Consider the following 19315-nt stretch of genomic DNA (forward strand, 5'->3'; position numbering starts at 1 on the left):
GACAATCGAGCATGAACCAAACATTACATACAGTCCGGTACCAGACCTTTGTAGAAATACTCGAGTCTTGAGTGACTGACTAATAGACTGCCTGATCAACTGACCTGGGCACGGGGCTGAGCGGCTCGATGGTGAGCGGCTCCAGCTCCCAGCTGTCCCGGTGCTCCCGCTCCACGGCCAGCGCCGCCGCGCGCACCGTGTTCTGCATCAGCATCGCCACCTAAAGAACAGCGCATAGATCAGGTCAGGAGTGAGGAAAGGTCAGGGGAGGGCGGACAGCATCACATGTCGCGGAGAAGACGGCAGAGCGCTGCACAGGGCAGGTCAGGGCAGGCAGTCTTCAGAGGTCACAGAAAAGATGAGAGGGAAGCTCAAAGGGAAGGTCTCAGGAGAAGTCAAAAGTCAGATCATGAGAATTCAGTCTCGAGACACAAAATCAACATCCATTACGTGGCCTTGACCACATTAACAACTATCTGCAACACACATACAGCGGTGAAGTGAGTATCATACCGTCATCGGTCCGACGCCACCCGGCACGGGTGTGATGAAGGAGGCCCGTTTGGCCGCCTCGGCAGTATCCACATCACCCAGCAGACGGTGGCCAGACTTCTTGGTCTCATCTGACGGGGAGAGAGGTCGGGTCAGGGATATAAGGGGTCGGCTAGGGGGCACAGGGTTAGGTTCCAGCAATTGATGTCGGCCATGATTCTCCTCAATTATAAAAAGTTGAGCTCAACAATTTATTTTGGCGGTTCGCTTCTTCCATTTACAAATTTAGCAAACCAATGTTTTAATAATTTTTAGCGTGCGAGCATCGGACAAAAAAAAAAAAAGACTGCGTATGCCCGCATTATTTCCTACTGTCATGTTGTCCCTTCACCAGACTACCCTCTCAAGCAGCCCGCCGACTTTAGTCCGCTTATGAGTCCTGACTCTAGATGGGAAAATCGGTGGGTGTCAACTGTCAACCGAGCATAGGTGGATGTGATTGAGTCCGACTCATTCCTCCAATCAGCTGAGCAGGGTGGGTGTGTCGGTGGCCACCTCCCGCTGCATATGTTTACCATTGAGGACGTGTCTCTCGCCCGGCCTACCAGGCGCCGGGGGACGGGGCACGGTGTTCCGCGTATAAACACTGGCCGGTTCAAGGTCGGATGGTACCCCAGCCTGGACACGCCCACCAGAAGGGAGGAGGGGTGAAGTGCGGCGTACGAAAGGAGGTATTTTGGCGTATGTTTCGCGTTCGTCACTGAGCTAATCAATGGATCATTGTACACATCAGTTTGTAGATTAGTGAGAGGTACGATCAGAACACAGACAGAGCCGTCGCTATCCCGCAAACTGTCTATCTAAGATGGTGTCAATCGGTCCTGTCTAGTGCATTGCTCGACTAGGGTACCCCGACCCGCCCGGTCTCGTCTGACAAACTGTCACCCTGGGGTAGCCGGCCGCCCAGTCCGGCGCATCGCTCACCTGGGATGGCGTTGATGCCGCAGTCGATCACCACGGCTCCAGGCTTGATCCAGTCGCCTTTGACAAAGTGCGGCTTGCCGATTCCCACCACCAGGATATCGGCACGCAGCACCTGAAACGCAGGGATGGATGGGAAGTTGGTTGGTTTGGTTTGGTTTGGTTTGGTTTGGGACAAGTCGAGAGCTTGACAGATGATACCGCAGCATGACACACGGAGGAACTCTTGTCCATAGAGATATATATACATAGAGATGACATGCACTCAAAGTCGCGGAATTCCGTTGGACCTTTAGTAAGAATCTGCGTTCAGAGCTCGTGCACTTTCAACAAAACAGGTTTTAGATGGGAATGTTTTACCCGAAAACTTTTTATCGCCGAGATCGCGGCAAGAATTGGCTCACATTTTGGCTTACTTTCTTTCATTTGGTGGCTATACAATATTAAGTTTCGATTGCCACATTCGCCATCAAGTGAACGGATCTCATAATTGGTATATGTTTTCAGGGTATATTGAGTTAAGGCATGTTATGCTTCATGTTTGCCTCGGTTTCGCCCTTCAGGTATGGTGTACCTATTTCGTAGATGAGTCAGCACGTCTGTTTCTATGATTTGTACTCGATTTCACGTCTGTGTATTTTAATAACTTTTACATGTAGATACCATATTTTTATACTTTTTCTCTACTTCATTTTCGATATACCCCGAAGTCTGTCGTCCAAGGTTGTATACATCCATGGGTGTCGATTTGTATACCTTTGGGGGTGCTGCAGCACCCCCAATGCTCAAATGAGCACCCCCAATGGTTTTCCGGGCACCCCCGAATGTATTTATAGTCACCGTGCCCGAATGTTCCAGTTAGCACCCCCAATGATTTTGTCCCTCAATAACTCCCACTAACTCTGCTTGAAGAAAATAATTGGTTCTGCAGTATTTCACTACTAAAACTAAAACAATTACACAACTTGCAATGCATGAAATAAAGATGTAAAGAAAAGAAAAGTTAGTTTTAAGAAGAAGGGCGAAAAAAACGGTAAGTTGCAAAGACACTGGTGTGGGTCCGTCGTACACGGGTGTCGGACCCTTAGAGCTGCTGGCGCGTACCCTTTACAAGCCGGCAGGGGGCTCCAGAGACCGGCGACGGGCCCTCAGAGGCCGACAAAGGGCCATCAAAGGCCGGTGGTACCTTAACCCTAGAACGCCTAGGGGGGGTTGTATCAACCCCCCCCCCCTGAGGTTTTTTTCGAAGTGCATGCACGCTAAACAGCTTGTCGTAGCGGGCTGAAATTTTCAATACCCTCTGGGGCAACCTTTGCGCATCTTTTGCCGAAAAAAAATTGATCGGGTCATGTCAGGTCACGGAGTTATGACGTCATAAGAGGTACAGCCTCCGGCCGACAGTTACCAAACGTGTCCGCCGAATCCCTAGGTTTTCTGCCGGTGATACCCACATTGTTTGATGGATCATGATGAAACTTCCCATGCATGTTGGGGCAAGCATTGGCTATCGTGTGGTGCAAGAAAATTGACCGGGTCAGGTCAGGTCACGGAGTTATGACGTCATAAGAGGTACAGCCTCCGGCCGGATTTTCACGAAGTGTGTACCGAGTCCCGAGGTTTTCTGCTGATGCTATCCACATTGCAGTGGATATCCACATATCTTTTCTGAGTCGTTACCTACAGTATTTATAGCGGAGCAGTGGTCAACAGCCGACGAATCGGGACAAACACCGGAGGGTGATGTGACACCATATCACTCATCAGCAATAGGCCTCTTACTTTTATAGGGTAAATACACCAAAAACACCATGTATGATGCAGAATTGAGTGGGGAATACGTTGTTGAAGGTTTGAAGTTAATATCTCTCACCGTTTTGCCGCAATCGTTGCGCAAAGTTGAAAAAGTTTGATTTTTTCGGAAAATTTGACCTTTGACCGGTCATAAGTAGGTCAAATGTTGACCTAGGACCAAAAAATATACCACCAATCGCGAGATCTCGTTGAGAGCAATCCGTTGGTTTTTTCCGCTAAGCTCTACGACCTTCCGTTTCGAAACGCCAGGGGGGGTCGTAACAACCCCCCCCCCCTGGTCGTTCGTGTTATGAGAAAATGGCCTGGTCGTGCGAGGGTTAAGAAACCCTGTGGGGTCGTCTTTAGAGACCGGCATGGGCTCAGCGCCGATGGGGCCCTCAGAGTAGCCGGTGTGGGGCCTTCAAATGTCACCGGTGGGTGGCTGTCACATGCGCACTTGTGGGGCCTTTAAAAGCTACGATGTTGGGCCCCCAGAGCCGCCGATATAGGGCCTTAAGAGGCACTAGTGTGGGGCCCTCAGATATGGCAATGTGGGGCCCTCGGAGCCGCCGGTGTGGAGGGTTCACAGTCGCCGGTGACGGCCCTCACAGGCGCCGTTGTGGGGGCTCTCAGAGACACTGGTTTAGGGCCATCACAGGCGCGCGTGGGGCCCTCAGAACTGCTGTTACGGAACGGACCCTTCATAGGCCGACAAGAAGATATTAAGAGGTCACCGGTGCCTTCAGGAGCCTTGTGGGGTTCTCAGAGACTGGTATGGTGCGCTCAGACGCCGCTGGGATCCTCCGAGTTACCTGTGTGAGATCGTCAGGGTCGCTGGTAACTGACAAGGGCCCTCAGAACCGCCCATGTAGGGTTTTTAAAGCCATTGGTGTAGGGCCTCAGAGTTAGGGGTGTGTGGCCCTTAGAGACGCCGGTGTGCGCTCAGGGGCGCCGGTGAGGGCCCTCACAGTCGCCGTTATAGGGGCCCTCAGAGAAATGGGTGTGGGGCCATTACAGGCGGGTGTGCAGCTCCTAGAGCTGGCCCCCTATAGGCCGGTTAGGACCCCCAGAGGCCGGCAAGTGGGCCTCAGAGGCTGGCTTGGGGCCCTTATGGAGATCTCAATGTTGGTACTTGTGGGCCCATGAGGTGTTCTTACGAGCCCTGTGGCCTGTGGGGCCCTACTTAGTCCAAATATGGCCAACGTGGACCCTCAGCGGCCAATTGGCGCCGCAGGGCCCCTCAGGCCCGAATAACCCGAGGGGCCCCTGAACCTGATGGGGGGGGGGGGGGCATGTGCCTCACGGGCCCACCTGGCTACGCCACTGACTGGAAAATCGTAAACCCATAAATATCGAAATGCGATCACCTGTCATTATCAGAGATTATTGTGATCGTCTGATTACCGCCAGAGCTTCGTAGCTACCGTTCCCTCCGCGCAATATCCGCTCCTGCGGACCGCAGGGGCTGCTGCATCGGTGCTAATCGCCGTCATCGGTTACTGTCGCCTTATTACCGAGGTGCCGGGGCTGCAACCAGCTGCCGGCAAATGTACGACTTTTTTCGGAAAGATATTTATGTAATAAGGTAGCCAAGTACCTACCAGGACGAGCAGAATGATGCTGAAGAACGTTCAACCTTTGGGAAATATTAGTGGAAATCCCGGGATTATCAGTAGGTACCTTATGGGGATACCCAACCATGCCTTGTATGTACGGTTGTGCCCCATGGCAAAGCTGCAATCTTTCACCCGGTGCAGGGGTTGAGCACCCCCAACCATTTTGAAAAATCGACACCCCTGTATACATCAGATTCGGAACCGCAGCATGTTTCTCTGCATCGCTTCCAGAAGCACCGGAGCGCTCTTGATAAATCGAAAGAAGCCATACTGAGACCGGTGGACTAGATGCCCATTGCATGTGACCGACTTTGCTCTCTTCATTTCAATCCAGCATTGGTATCAAAATGTGGCTCCAAAGCTCGACTACTGGAATGTGCCGTTCCAAGGGTAGCGGCCTACAAGAACAAGGTGGGACAACAGCGTCACTCGACCACCAGTACGCGCTGCCGAGTGCCGCTAACGCAACCTGGACATCATGATGACAGGGCTGATGCCGACGACAAGAAGCGCAAAAACTCAAACAAACGGGAAGTACGGCTCAAACAAACACTGGCATTAGTTCTGAAAAGCCTGGAGGCTGGAAGAGCGATGCGTGGTGAATGCAGAAAAATCGACCCTGTGACGTCATGAAGAGGGCTAGGATCCAATTTTTACTCCAGAAGATGTCCAACTGATGAGGGGTAAGGTACTGAAATTTTCGCCTTTCTATCCCTAAGCGTTTGGGAGCAGTACTGCAAATATTCGCCAGGGGGAACGCCCCCCCCCCCCATTAACCCTCGCCCTGGCAGGGCATTTTTCATAACACGGCCTGGCAGGGAAGGGGGGGGGTTGATGTGACCCCCTCGCGATTGGCTCCTATGGCACCTAGAAACACCAAATTTGGTAGGTAGGTGGGCGCCCTGGAGTTCTCGCCCCTGTGAAAATTTGGTTGCTCTAGATCAATATTTAGGGGGGTTTTGGGGGTATAAATGTAAAAATTTCGCTAAAAACAGGTCAAAAGTTTTTCGCTTATAACTTTTGATCTAATTACGATAGAGAAAAAAAGCACCAGTGAACTCAGCACGTCAAGGCGCGTCGAATGATATACTTTTTTGCTCGCTTAACCCTCGCCGGACCTATTGGTTTTCTACATACGCGCCGGCCGAGGGGGGGGGGGGCGGGTACGACCCCCTCGCCGTTTCGCCCCTGGTGGAGCTAGCGCATCGCGGAAAAAACGAGCGTGTGCGCCGTTACGAGACGCAGAGATTGGTACCCGATTTTAAGGTCCTAGGTCAACCGGTGACCTCTGAGGTCAGGTCAAGTGCCCCAAGGTACGGTTCAGTTTTTGGTGAATAACTTCGCAAAAAAAGGCCACAGAGCGCCGATTTTGGCAGCATCGTGTTTGCCTCGCTCAGGCGCGTCGAATGATATACTTTTTGTCCGGGTCAGGTCAACTTGGGGTGTTGACCTCAGGTCAAGGTCAGGTCAGCACCCCCAGGTCACGAAGCTGGTCGAAAGAGGTCATGCTGCATATCATTCGATTCGGCAGGCCTTCCTGAGTCCATTGGTGGCTTTCCCGACTCGCTAGCTCAATTTGATCAAGAGTTATTGACGAAAAACTAATATGACCTTGATGACGTCATAAATGACGTCACGCAAGGTCAACATTGCAAAAGTGACGCATCTAACCTTGCAAGGAGTGCATCAAATCACGATTCTGTGTGCTTGAGATAGTTGTAGATCGTTCCCGGCGCCAGAATAGCAGTTTTCATTTTTCCCCATTGACATATAATGGTGAGGTCACGAAAATGACCTGACCTCATATGACCTTCAGGAAAAATCCGAGATATTCAAGTTGTGGGACTCATAATGGATACTAGATCCTGCAAGTTTCATTTCCCTGTGACATCTCCTCTGGCAGTGAGGGAGTTGCAAAGTTGCGACATCTGAAGACCGTGCAGAGGTTCACTTATGACGTCATAGGTCAGTGACCTGACCTGACCGAAAAATGCGGTTGGTGTCAAAAGATCCGGCTTGGATCAAAGGTAAAGTATGCCAAGTTTCAGCTCTCTATCGCCAGCGTGTTCGGAGCTATCGCGAAAAAAACCCTATGGGGGGGGCGGCACCCGCCCCCCTCGGCCGGCGAGGGTTAAGTGTACTTAAAGTTTTTCTTAACCCGCGCCGTGCTGGGGGGGGGGCGTTTTTACGCCCCCCCCCCTCAGGTTTTTCGCGAATATCTCAAAAACGGCGGCGCGCAGCGCCGCCGTTTTTGGTACACGTGTTCCTACATCATTTCTGCACATGTTGTGAAAATTTCAGACCTAGGCCGTTCAAGGTCAGGTCACCAGGTCGCGTCAAGTGACCTTACCTCAGAAAAAGTTCAAAGGCTCGCTATAGCTACACCGACTGAACGATCACTTTGAAACTTTCAGCGATTGATATGAGTAACAGTATGTATAAAATGTATATCTCGGATTTTTTATATCTGTGACCTAAGGTCAGGTCAATTTTGCGACCTCTCCATTATAAGTCAATGGGAGAAAATTGAAATGCGCCTCTTTTGGACGAATATCGTTCAAAACGCTCTCAAACATCGGTTCATAGGTAAACATGACACACTGAATAGGAAAAATGCACCTGTGACCCCTCTGTGTGCCCCTGAGGTCATCTCAGGTCATGAACGGTCGCCAGCAGTTTTTTGGCTATAACTTTTGATAGAGACGTGCTAGAGCGGTGAAAACACGTCAGATGTGTTCAGCTCGACGATACGGATCGACTGATATGCAACATGACCCTTTTCGGTCAGGTCATGACCTTGACCTGTGGTCAAATTTTCAAAATGACCTTTCAAGGTCAACAAATAGTTCATTCGACGCGTCTCGACGAGAGGAACACGATGCTGGCAAAAGTAATGTCATGGCGCTTATGAGTCAAAAGTTATTGACGAAAAAACGTTTTTCGTAAAAACGGCTATTTTTGGAGTTTTTGCCCTCTGGAGGCTAAACCGTTGACCTGAGGTCAAATCTGAGAACATTACTCAGAAAGGTCTGTAAAAGGGCTATCGAATGCGCTTTTCCGCGGCGCTGTAGCTCTATCGGTTCCCGAGATAGCCGTTGGCAGTTTCCAAAATGTTGAAATAGTCAACATTTTACCTTTGGTGACCTCTGGTGACCTGACCTTTGACCTGACCCAAAAAATGACCGAAGTGTTTTCGTCCTTATTTTTGACGCTCTTTCGATTGCCGCTTACCGCGTGTCGCTACGTGGCCCAGGAGCCGAGTTAGACGGGGGGGCGTGAAAACGCCCCCCCCCCCCCCCCCAGCACTCGGCGGAAAGTTCAGGCCACCAGCACGGCGCGGGTTAATTTTTAAGTGAACTTTAACTAATTAATGAAGTTCAAGTTAACCAAATTGCATCATATGGCATATCATTCGATTCGGCTGATCACCGGGAACACAATGACACCATTGTTTAAGCTCTAGCGTCATTATGTGCCAAGTTATTGGCAAAAAGGTCATTTGACCTCAGTTGACCTTATTTGACGTGACCCAAGGATAAGTACACCAAACAAAGAAGCACCAAGTGACCTGCTGTTAATTACTATGGTTTCAAAGCACAAAAGTGATGGAACAAAGCGGATATCTCCAGTATTTTCCGAATTTAGTATTTTCCCACAGGCTGAACATTACGACGTAATGACCTCTAACTGACCTCAGGTCAGTGACATAAAAAACGAACTATATGTTATACAACTCGGTGAACTTAGCACATCCTGAAAGTTTGAAGGAAATCAGTCCAAAACTGTGAGTTTTACAGGTGCAAAAAGAAAATTGAAAATTGACCATGACCTTGTACCGGTTTTTCTGACCTGGTGACCTGACCCAAGGTCACCCGGACTTGAAATTGTCAGGTCATATGTAAAAAGGTTGCCCCATAGGCTGTGCCAAATTTGGCGGCGCTGCGCGCCGCCGTTTTTACGCTATCTTCGAAAACCCTTAGGGGGGGGGGGTTGCATCAACCCCCCTGCCGGGGCGAGGGTTAAGGCCCGCGAGGTCAGTGCAGTTCATCAGTCACACATACGCATATATCACACTCGCATATTTCTGTAGTTCTTGTCAGCTAGGGGAATGTACCTGTATATCAGAGCGCCAGTTCGGGAGAGGGGGTGAAAGTTTTTGGATGGAAATGATCAGCCATGCTCTGCGGCACAGCATATCTCCAGTCACAAATCACTAGTGCCATCTGACTAGAGGGAGAAATATTAGCATTACGGGCGCTGCGGCGCAGGATATCTTCAGGCGCGCATCACTAGTGCCATCTAGAGGGAGAAATATCAGCACACGGGAGCTGCGAAACATGTATACTGCATAAGTATGCATGTACAGTCGGTGGCAGTTGTTATCCAGCACCTTTTCTTTTTCGCATTGTTTTCAGATCGCCCATAGGCCGGGCCTGCGTTATTTGAAAATAATACGTAAAAGGTATTGGATCGAAACTGCGTCCGACTGTATTCAGCGAAGTCTTACAATATAACCGCACGCAGGACACCTATGTACTTACAGTATACCTACTGCCATTTCAACTGTCTCCAATATTGAAGACCCCGACTCAATTTAGCACATACTTATTGGATGTTCAGAAAAGTGTGCTTAAAAAGGTCCAACGAAATTCCATGACACCAAGTTCTTCAGCATAGGCATGTCATCTCTATGTATATATATCTCTATGCTCTTGTCCTGAGGCGTTTGACATCAGCTACTCGAGGTATCTACTGAAATTACCATATGCCACTAAAACTCAGTGAGCACTGTAAGGGAACAGTATCGTGATTGAGACGTTCTCATCAAATTCGTTTAAAAAAGTTCGACTTACTGTCAATACAGGACATATGCCGATCGGAAATTCGAACCGGTCACCGTTCCAGTACGGCAACGCTACGGTCGATAACCGGCTATAACCAGTATAAACCAAACACACCCGGACAAATCTGGTTACATCTGGTATCGCGACGGGCTCTCGGTACTCTCACATGATACGCGACACTCACACATTTCTATTATTTTTTCGCGCATAGTTTCATGTGGAGAATCTGGGTTGCGGTACTCATACGTTCCTATACATTTTCGGTGCAAGGTCATAAGCCGCTGGGGATTCGGTACTCACATGTTCCTGAATGTTTTTGGTGCGCGAGTGGCAGGTTGACACGGTGGCGTGGTGCCATTTGAGCAGCTCTGCCATTGGCGAGCCGACGATCTTGCTGCGGCCGAGCACTACGGCCTCGGCGCCCTGGATCTCCACACCGGCCCTGTCGACGGACGGTGTGCGGTGGTGACGGATAGCTCACACTGGCGTCGAACAAATCGGCATTTCATTCGTTCTCTTTCGACAACACCGGGAGCTCTCAGGTTGGTAAGACGATAACCCCCCGCAGGTTATTTCACGGGTCATTGACGTCCAAGTGAGCACTAAACCATCGAGGCTCACAGCCTTTAACAACTGCCCAACAAGTCAACCGATGCATACGTTAACGTAAAATAAATAAAAACGATCAGGAAAAAGACACCATGACGACATATGAAGTCTACTCCTCTCAAATCAATATCGAGTTTACTTCGCCACAAAACTGACACTGTACTTACTTTCTGATGAGTTGGATACAGCCCCACGGTGTGCAGGGCAGGTGTCCGTACCGCATCTGGCCGTGGGACAGACAGCCGGCGTTCACTGGGTGAAGGCTGCGGGTCAGAGAGAGGGGAGTCAGCAGAGAGTCAGATAAGGGTCTGAGTGAGGCCAGGGAGGTTAGAGGGAGGTCACCAGTGAGGTGACCTCTCTTCTCCACCTTTCACATCCTGTCTCACTCCCTCATTCTCCAGCCTTTCTTTGTAGCGCAGTCCCTTCCCACCATGCACCGCACCGCATCATACCACGCCGCATCACTGCTCCCTCGCGTTCCCTCTCCTCCCTCATCGCCATAATCCTCCCTCCCTCCCATCCATCCCCACTCGCCATCACCGACTGACCCGTCCACGTCCTTGTCGGGGTCGATGGCCTCGATCACTCGGTCCTCGCTGATGGCAGTGTCCGAGTCCAGGGGCAGCTGGACGATCATACCGTGCACGCTGGGGTCCTGGTTCAGGCCGTGGATCGCCTGCAGCAGCTGCGCGGCGAGATGGAGACGGCGGGTCGGCGCGGTATGACAAGGCAAGGTCGGCAGGACGGTATATAAGGAGACGGGGGAGAGGGAGAATATAACCGCTAACAAAACATCCACGTATGCCGAGGGACCATACCAGTTCGAAATGTGTCCCTCGATAAAACGTGTCATTGCAGCCTGATATAAATGTCATCGGACCACGCAACACTGAGCGGGCATGGCGGAGTACCGGAGTTTGTCGCACTTGACGTGATCCTTATCTACACCATGATAGGCCAATTAGGCGACTTGAATCGAAGATCCCGATGTCCTGCCCAGTCTCCTCGTCAAAGCGGACCTCTTACCTGCATCTGCGTGGTGGATCTCGGCAGCTGAATGTGCCGCGCGTTGATGCCGATGTCACTCGCCGCCTTCACCTTGGCCCGGATGTAGACGTTGGAGTCCTCCCGGCCTCCCACCTGCAGGATGGCCAGGCCGGGCACGAAGCCGGGGTACTTGTTCTGCAGCTCCTGCACCTCCGTTACTAGACCGGCACGAACCTCCCTGGGGGGTAGGGGCGGGGTGGGGTGGGGGTGGGGGTACTGTTAACGGTGTCGATAACAACGCCGTCAAGTTTCCCAGTCGACTATCATATGTCATATGGAAGTTGTCGAAAATTTATTGATGGAGCAATAGTAGCTCAGTTGCCGGTCCCGTAGCTCATTTGGTAGAGCGTTGGACTCCACGTGGTGAGAGCACACGTTCCCGGTTATAACAGTCCGGGTTCGAAGCGCGACGGGCGCTTGACATTTATGGGCCTCCTGACAGGTATGGTTGCGGTTGGTCGCAGACCGTAGCCAGGCGAAGTCAGTGAGGGGAACGGCCGTGCGCGGCTATGTGCGCACGTTTACTTTGGACTCTAAATTCTGCCATATAACTGGCATTGCGCGATCGGAGGGTAGAAGGCAGGGTCACCGTAACAAGCTTCTCTTAGCGGTGGCTCTGTCCTTGTAAATCCCTCTTATCAAAAGGTTCGGACTAAATTTATAAAAAAGTATTATCAGTGTCGAGGTTTAGTTCTCAAAAGGCGCACGGAGACGACCGAAAAGTTTCAGAATATAGGTATCTCAAAAAGTCCAACGTCCGTGCAGAATTTGGCGCTCCTTTCTGCGGTCTACTTTGGTAAGAGCGGCATCCCGCGTCGGACGATATGTACTTACTTTGAGAGTTCGGTGCCGGAGAGTCGCACTGCCGCGCCGGTCTGAGCAGAGTCACCGGACGCCATCCTGAATCCTGCAACGGTCACACACTGAGTCTGAGCACCGGAGAACAGACCTCTCCGCTCTGAGAGCCACTGAGCGCTGCGAGACAGACGACGACTCACAGCCGGTCGGCCCGGTCCCGCACACAACAGTCGTCCACCGCGGACCGCACCGCTCGCAGACCCCCGTCCAGTGTCCGTCCCAGACACAGGCACAGCCGCCCACAGCCGCCGTCTGGGGACCGAGCGCGCCGCCAGCCGGCACAGCAGACCAGCCATCGGCCGGTGATAGAACGACGACCGCGCGCCGCGGAACGGGCGGACACTGGACGGTCGACGGCGGTCCTCCGGGCGACATGGGCCGGCCACCGCCGCGGGATGGATAAACAAACCGGCGTTGACCGCCGTGCAGAGACTGAATTGATGTGGAATGGGTGGTGCTCATGGAATCAGCACCAGGTGGTGGATAGAGTATGGTGGCTGGAGTATGGTGGGGGAATGCCACAGAAATAGCACTGAGGTTGAGACTTTGATGGAGAGAGAGAGAGAGAGAGAGAGAGAGAGAGAGAGAGAGAGAGAGAGAGAGAGAGAGAGAGAGAGAGAGAGAAGAGAGAGAGAGAGAGAGAGAGAGAGAAGAGAGAGAGAGAGAGAGAGAGGAGAGAGGAGAGAGGAGAGAGAGAGAGAGAGAGAGAGAGAGAGAGAGAGAGAGAGAGAGAGAGAGAGAGAGAGAGAGAGAGAGAGAGAGAGAGAGAGAGAGAGAGAGAGAGAGAGAGAGCACATGCATACAGAATGACAAAATCTTATTTTAGAGTGTGAACAGGGAGGGATAGATAAGTGAGCTGGATCCTTCCCCTTCTTCTTCTTCTGCTTCTCTGCATTCCCTCTGGTTCTTTCTCCCTTTCTCTCTTCCACTTCCCCACTCTCTCAACCTCTCACCCAATATCCCATCAGCATCAGCATCCTCTCTCCACTTCCATCTCTCCCCTCTGTAAATGCAAGGCTCATAGCTCAGCTGTTTTAACTTAGTGTAGGTACCAATCACAATGAAATGAATTCTTTTGATCGTGCATAAAAGCCAACTGCAGTCAGAGTGTTTAACAAGTGGCTAAAATGAGACAAAAACTCTTTGATACAGCACTTGCCATGGTTCCAGAGACAAAAACTCTTTGTTCTGTTTAACAAACTAGCATCATCAGCAATACTGAAAAATGGCATTTTGCATGCATGAATAAACACTACACTATCCCATCCAACAACACAATATCGGTTCTGTTCTCACTTACTTTGCCGTTGAGTTGCTTTCGTCGTTCCAGGTATGCAGTCCAGTTGCCTCACGACCCAGCGATGCGAGCCGTGACTGACTCTGGCTCAGTCGTTCGACAGATCGGGAAATCGGTCTGTGGGGCCCCCGCAGCGACTGGTCGACCGGACGTCTGCCGACACACGAGTCCACACGGAGTCCCCGTGGTGACCGGCGCGATCTCAAGGTCACGGGTCACCGCAGGGCGAGGGGAGGGGAGGGGCGGAGGGTGTTTGTTTTCATATGCACCCCGCCTGTTGGTGCTGCCACCTACATGGAAAGTAGCCAAGATAGCACATGTGCTGCCACCTACAAACCACAATTGTTCTCAGCCTATGGCATGCAGGTGAAGAAAAAAACGAATTACGAAAAGGCACAGCTTAGTGAAATCGGTCAGGACTCAGGATCCTTTCAGAAACAGTTATAGCGAGCCACACATGTATTTTAAAAGCCTCTGAAAGTAGCATGATGTGAAACTGAACCCTGAAGCCAAGGCCCTATATACCCCTGAAGCTTTGGTCAATAGAAAGAGAGGGGAACGCAGGAGCCCTGGTAAGTGGTACTATACAGGCTAGAATGGAAGCTTTCGACGTCAGAACATCTTAATCAATATCTTTAAAAAATAATTACCTGATTACCAGTTACCACATCATGCACTCGGATATCTACCTAATTATCTTCGATTCAAATTGAAATGCACTTACCCGCCCACGAGAACAGCTTCAATAATGGCGCAGTCATAGCACAAGGTAAAAGGTAAAAATCTAGCAAATAGTTGTGCAGTTAAGTTACGTCATAAGCTTCATCAGAGTAGAAAGTGTTGCTTTATTTTTGAATATAATTTTGTAAAATGCTGCATATAGTTATTCAATTGCATGTTGATGTTCTATTTTTGCTTAACGCACAAGTATAAGTTATTCTTGCTTTAAACTTCAATCAAAATGCAAATTATTGACGTCATATTGACGTCACATTTGATGCGATACGAGCTTCATGTTTTCATTCTATCGTTCTGCTTTAAGCACAACCTTGATCTTATTCATTACCATTTTGAAGATTTTGAAGAAGCTGTTGCATTTTGTTTTGGAAGGTTGGAAGGGTCTGAGGTGTGATGCGCTGGGCATGTTAGCGGATAGGGCTTTACCGTTTACGTTCTGTATGCAAAGCGGTCTTAAGGCAAAAAATTCAGGCAGGCGGCTATTTTTCTGTTTGTAAAACTTGCCTCGGGTTGACCATTTTATTGCTAATTGGGTTTAGAATCTGTGCTTGTGGTGTAACTGATTCTCAGCAATAAGTGATAGTATGAGCAATTTCCTTGATTAGCACCTATATGGTTTGTCACAATATGCCATATATATGGTGTTTTTTATTCAATTATGAGCATTGGGTGCAAAACAAAAAGGGCGATTTCAATTTCATGGCCACTTGATGGATGCATGCCACTGGATGCATGGCCACTTGTCTCCTCAGTCTGGCAGTGTGGCTTGGTCTGTATGTAGATATTTTTCAATATTTTTATTAATTTTTGCTCTGGTCTGAACAGTCAATTCTGATTGTTGACTGACTTTTGCTCTGACTCCGCAGGCATGATCGTAATCACTTTTCAGTGGTGCATTGCCATTAATCATGCTTGATTAATATATAACTCATTCTCTGGCCCAAACTGCCAATCCTTGTGCACCACTGTTTTGCCTCACTCTGCAGAATGTTTTACAGCAGTGTTTGACTCTGCATGCTGACTGAGAATAGTAGACTGATGTCACCCAGGCCCAAGTGTACAACTCAGGCCATGGGGTGTAGGCCTTTGTTGCTCAGTCCCAAACAGCCCTTTGAATTCAGACTCAATTCACAGATGGTTACCTTAAATGTCTGGGGTGCCAATCCAGGTTTGCTTGCTTTTTGCCACAAGATGTTTAAGAAATGCCTGGGCCAGGCTCCAGAGTATGTCAATTAAGCTTTTTTTGTGGAGGAATGCTGAGCTGTTGAGAGTCAGATTAGCTACCACTCAGTTTGTTTTCTGTGCCCATCTTTGCTATCATTACCCTGGTGCTATATTATACTCTGGGCCTGTGGCTTTGTATAGGCATTGACAAACATCTTTATTTGTTGTGGACTTGGCAGGAGGCAGAATCGAGCCATGGTTCTGCCTTATCAGTCACCTCTGCCCTCACGCATCTCATGCTCTCCCCCACTGTGTACAGCTGCGAGGACGTGCACAATGGAGGACCCCGACACCATGATCGGTCCCGTAGCGGAGGCTCTGGGCGTCACGCGCACGTGGCTGCTGAGCTCCGACGACCCCATGCCGGAGCGCATGGACCTGCCGGTGGGCCTGATGGTGGAGCTGATGGACGCTGCTGACGCCCTCTACCCAACCGAGGAGCAGCGCTGGCGGCAGGTTGGTGCGAGCTCTGGTGCAGTTAGAGGCTGGGCCGATGGGTTAAACGTGAATGGTGAGAAGTTCAAGGATGCGTATCCGCTGGGATTGCAGCAATTTCGCTATAGCTTGGTTTGAGTCGTTTTAATCATAATTGTGTACGGTTTCTTACAGTAAATGGCATTTTTCTTACCCGACGCTTCTCCCTCCGTGTGTTCCTTACGGTAAATAGATAGCGCTTAATTTACTCTACGCTTTTCCCTCTATCTGATCACATCTCCCCCTCTGACCCCTGACCGCCGTTTCCCCTGCCCCCCCCCCCCTCTGACCTCTCTGACGCGTCTCGTTCCACCTGCAGCTGCGCGGCTGGCTGTCGCGTCTGACGGGCCGGCCGCCGGCCGAGTTTGAGCGTGCCGCTCCTCTTATGGAGGCCGTGCGCCGTCAGTTCGCGCTCTCCCGCGACGAGGACCTGCAGGCGGTGACGGTCTGGCGGCGCGCCCAGCCCACACCGGCCGAGCTTAGTAAACTGCAGCTGACCGTGAGGCCGGAGAACGGGGCCCGGCTGCGGCGACTGGTCCAGCAGCTCGGCTCAGAGGAGGCCGCCATCGAGTTCCTGCTGCAGATGGATGACAATTGTGGTGAGTGGTGGCGAACGGCACAGGAGCACCGAGAAAAAGAGTAGTGTGTGTTGACTGGGCAGAATGAGTTGATAGTTGGTGTGCGTGATGTTTTGATGCGTTGTTTTGTTTCCTTTTTTGTGCGCTAGCCTCAGTTATTTACGCGTTTGGTTTAAACGGTCTAACGGTCTTTTACATCGCGAAACAAGTACCGCTTATTATTGTGTTATTAGACATTTAGGTGCTCGACGCACATACAGAGGATTACTATGCTGGACAATGGGCACATGACCAGTCAGTATCGTTGCTTCAGAAAATTCGCAGTTTCTCCCAGTAGAACCAAATAAATGGAATCGTGTCTCGATGACTGACTAGTGACTGTGTTTCACCCCGTCTGACTATATCCGCTCTGATTCACAGGGAAGGGCGCATCGCTGCGACGCACGCGCTGGCCGCCCAAAGTGCACTACGAGTCGAGTCGGGGTCAGGTGAAGATAGACGTCGGTACAGAGATGGTCTGCGTGGTGCTGTCCCAGTTCAAACCGGCCCCGGCGCCCGATCCCGCGCCGGAGCCAGAGCCGGAGACCGCGCTGCCGCCGCCGCCGCACAGCGCTGTCGAGGTGCGTGGGGTGCGGATGGGATGCCGCGGGAGGGAAGCTCGCTACCCTCCCCTCAAACGGTTTGGGTGGGTGGTGGGTACGGGAAGGCCTTCTTGCAGCATAATAAGGCTCTCTCTCTCTCAGTCTCTCCCTCTGTTGTGCCGGGCTCTAATATCGAGCATTTACGCACAGGTTCGGGGTAAGTCAATGAAGTCAGACACACACGCACAGCATCACATCATGCGACATTGGGACTGCTTAATGCCTTAGTTTGGCAAATGGGTGAGTAACACATTGAAACAAATGTAGGAATGTAACAGAAGTCAGAACTCAGAAGGGTACCTAGTCGTTCATGCGTTCTGTAGATATATGTCAGTCAGAAGTGGCTGGCCAAGGCAGCCTTGAATGAGTCGAGGGAGGTAGCACCCCACAGGAAACTGTGGGTGGCTCATCTTTTTATTACGATATTAAAATACGCTGGACGCTAGACATAATTTCTCCTCATCTGTTGCTCTCGATGCGAATTTGTACAGGTAAAAATGTCGGCGTACTTCCTCGTTTTCAGCACCGTCGATGGCTGCCGTCCCCCGCCATTTGTACCGTGTTGCTGACTGCCTCTCCCGCCCCTCAGGTGGTGCCTGCCACACCGAGTGTGCTGACGGTGAACGGCCACGCGGCCAGTTCCGACGAGCACTCAGCCGGCGGCGCGGCGCCGCCACTCCCCCTCGGCTCCTCCTCAGCCTATCAGACGGTGGTTCGAGACGCCACTCTGCCCGCCCAGATGTTCGCTGACGACGATCTGGCAGCCGATCAGTTCTCCGAGGTTCAGAGTCAGTTGACCTCTGTGTTGGACCAGCTGGGTGAGGACTCAAACCAGATGTCTGACGTGCCTCCTGCCCCCGGCTCGGCGGTGCCGGCGGATCTGATGGCCGGAGAAGAGAAGCCAGAGACGGTGATCACGCAGGAGACGACTGTGAGTGAGGAGATTCCCAGTCTTGATGACAGTTCGGCCTCTCTTGGAGCCGAGGCGGTGATGCTGGAAGGCGAGGAGGTTTCGTTGGGGGGACAGGAGGTGGCCCTGGACAGTGAAGAGGTGATTGAAGGACAGGATGTGACGCTTGAGGGAGAGGAGGTAGCACTGGAAGGGGAGGAGGTAGCGCTTGAAGGAGAGGAGGTTCCCCTTGAGGGAGAGGTGGTTCTGGACCAGGAGGTAGCTCTCGATGGTGAAGAGGTGGCTCTGGACGCCGCCGAGGGCGCCCTCGACTCTGAGGAGCTGTCGGCTGACACGGCAGGTCCTCTAGAAGACACCACCACTACCTCGTCCGACCAGGTGTCGCTACAGGCGGACACAGACCTCGGAGAGGGACCGTCCTCGGCCGAGCAGCTCACGGTGGTCACTGAGATCACTGAGGTCACTGAGGTCACCGAACAGGTCACTGAGCAGGTCGCCGAGCCGACGGTGGAGCTGCCCGAGCAGTTGATGGAGGCCGAGGAACCGGCTGTTGAGAAGCACATCGCCATCGACGCGGAACAGCTGCCGGACGCCGTCGCGGCCGACGCAGACGCCGCACAGGCGGACGAGCCGATGGTCGAGCCTCCCGATGAGCCGATGGAGGTGGGAGCGGAGGGTGGCGAGGCGCCCCAGGAACCTCCCGCTGTCTGATGGGTTGGATATCGGGATAACCGCCGCTCCGCCTGGGGGCGGGCGGTGTGTGAACAGTTGTGGGGAAGGCACAAACTCCAACCTCAGACATCTGGACTACCTGAACCTTCGGCTCGAACGAAGGGTCCGGTTCGCCGAACCTGGGGACATTCTGCCTCACTCCGAGAGGCAGTGTCGAAACGGCGCCGGGCCGCTGGCGGTGGGAGTCTCGTATCTGGGACGGGGATTACAGTTTGAGCAGGAGAATGCCACGAGGCCCAGTGTGCGTGAGTGCTTCCGTTGGTGTCGTGCGGTGAATGCGTTTTCCCATCGCGGTCCATAATGTACCCCGCCCCGGTGTGCGTTCCACAAGCATCATCTCTCTGCGTCCCGCGCGGGACGATGGCGTCGGCCGGCGGTGACACGGCGCCGCCGAACGATCATCTGTACCGGTACAGCCAGTTCATCAATCATTCAGTTCATCAATACACATACATCAGCGCAGGCGCGGACTGGTTTGGATTG

At 51.8% G+C, this 19315-nt stretch overlaps 2 protein-coding genes across 4 annotated transcripts in view; one reads left to right on the forward strand and one right to left on the reverse strand.

The window, feature by feature from the left end:
- Positions 1 to 14290, reverse strand: part of LOC122381369 (C-1-tetrahydrofolate synthase, cytoplasmic-like) — a 67262-nt gene extending 52972 nt beyond the window's left edge. Inside the window, exons 1-10 of one of the 3 annotated variants that reach the window (XM_043365441.1) lie at positions 14260 to 14290; positions 13539 to 13688; positions 12215 to 12287; positions 11360 to 11558; positions 10882 to 11018; positions 10501 to 10596; positions 10025 to 10166; positions 1477 to 1588; positions 514 to 623; positions 105 to 220 (exon numbers count right to left, since the gene is read on the reverse strand). In XM_043365441.1, coding sequence (XP_043221376.1) covers positions 105 to 220; positions 514 to 623; positions 1477 to 1588; positions 10025 to 10166; positions 10501 to 10596; positions 10882 to 11018; positions 11360 to 11558; positions 12215 to 12279 — 977 coding nt within the window. In that variant the 5' untranslated portion in view covers positions 12280 to 12287; positions 13539 to 13688; positions 14260 to 14290. The other 2 variants (XM_043365440.1, XM_043365439.1) reach the window with 2 other exon arrangements.
- LOC122381372 (calphotin-like) lies at positions 14255 to 19297 on the forward strand. Its single transcript, XM_043365447.1, has 5 exons — positions 14255 to 14304; positions 15757 to 15953; positions 16291 to 16570; positions 16970 to 17169; positions 17780 to 19297. The coding sequence occupies exons 2-5, from the start codon at positions 15774 to 15776 to the stop codon at positions 18809 to 18811; spliced, it is 1692 nt and encodes a 563-aa protein (XP_043221382.1). The 5' UTR covers positions 14255 to 14304; positions 15757 to 15773; the 3' UTR covers positions 18812 to 19297.
- The last annotated feature ends 18 nt before the right edge of the window (positions 19298 to 19315 follow it).

Source organism: Amphibalanus amphitrite, unplaced genomic scaffold, assembly GCF_019059575.1.
Source record: "Amphibalanus amphitrite isolate SeventyFive unplaced genomic scaffold, NRLGWU_Aamphi_draft 000119F_arrow, whole genome shotgun sequence".
Taxonomy (NCBI): domain Eukaryota; kingdom Metazoa; phylum Arthropoda; class Thecostraca; order Balanomorpha; family Balanidae; genus Amphibalanus; species Amphibalanus amphitrite.

Bases quoted from the DNA above. Each gene is read 5' to 3' on its own strand.
- LOC122381372 (XM_043365447.1), top strand. From the start codon at position 15,774: ATGGAGGACCCCGACACCATGATCGGTCCCGTAGCGGAGGCTCTGGGC. The intron at 15,954-16,290 runs GTTGGTGCGAGC...TTCCACCTGCAG, and splicing joins AGGAGCAGCGCTGGCGGCAG to CTGCGCGGCTGGCTGTCGCG. The intron at 16,571-16,969 runs GTGAGTGGTGGC...TCTGATTCACAG, and splicing joins GCAGATGGATGACAATTGTG to GGAAGGGCGCATCGCTGCGA.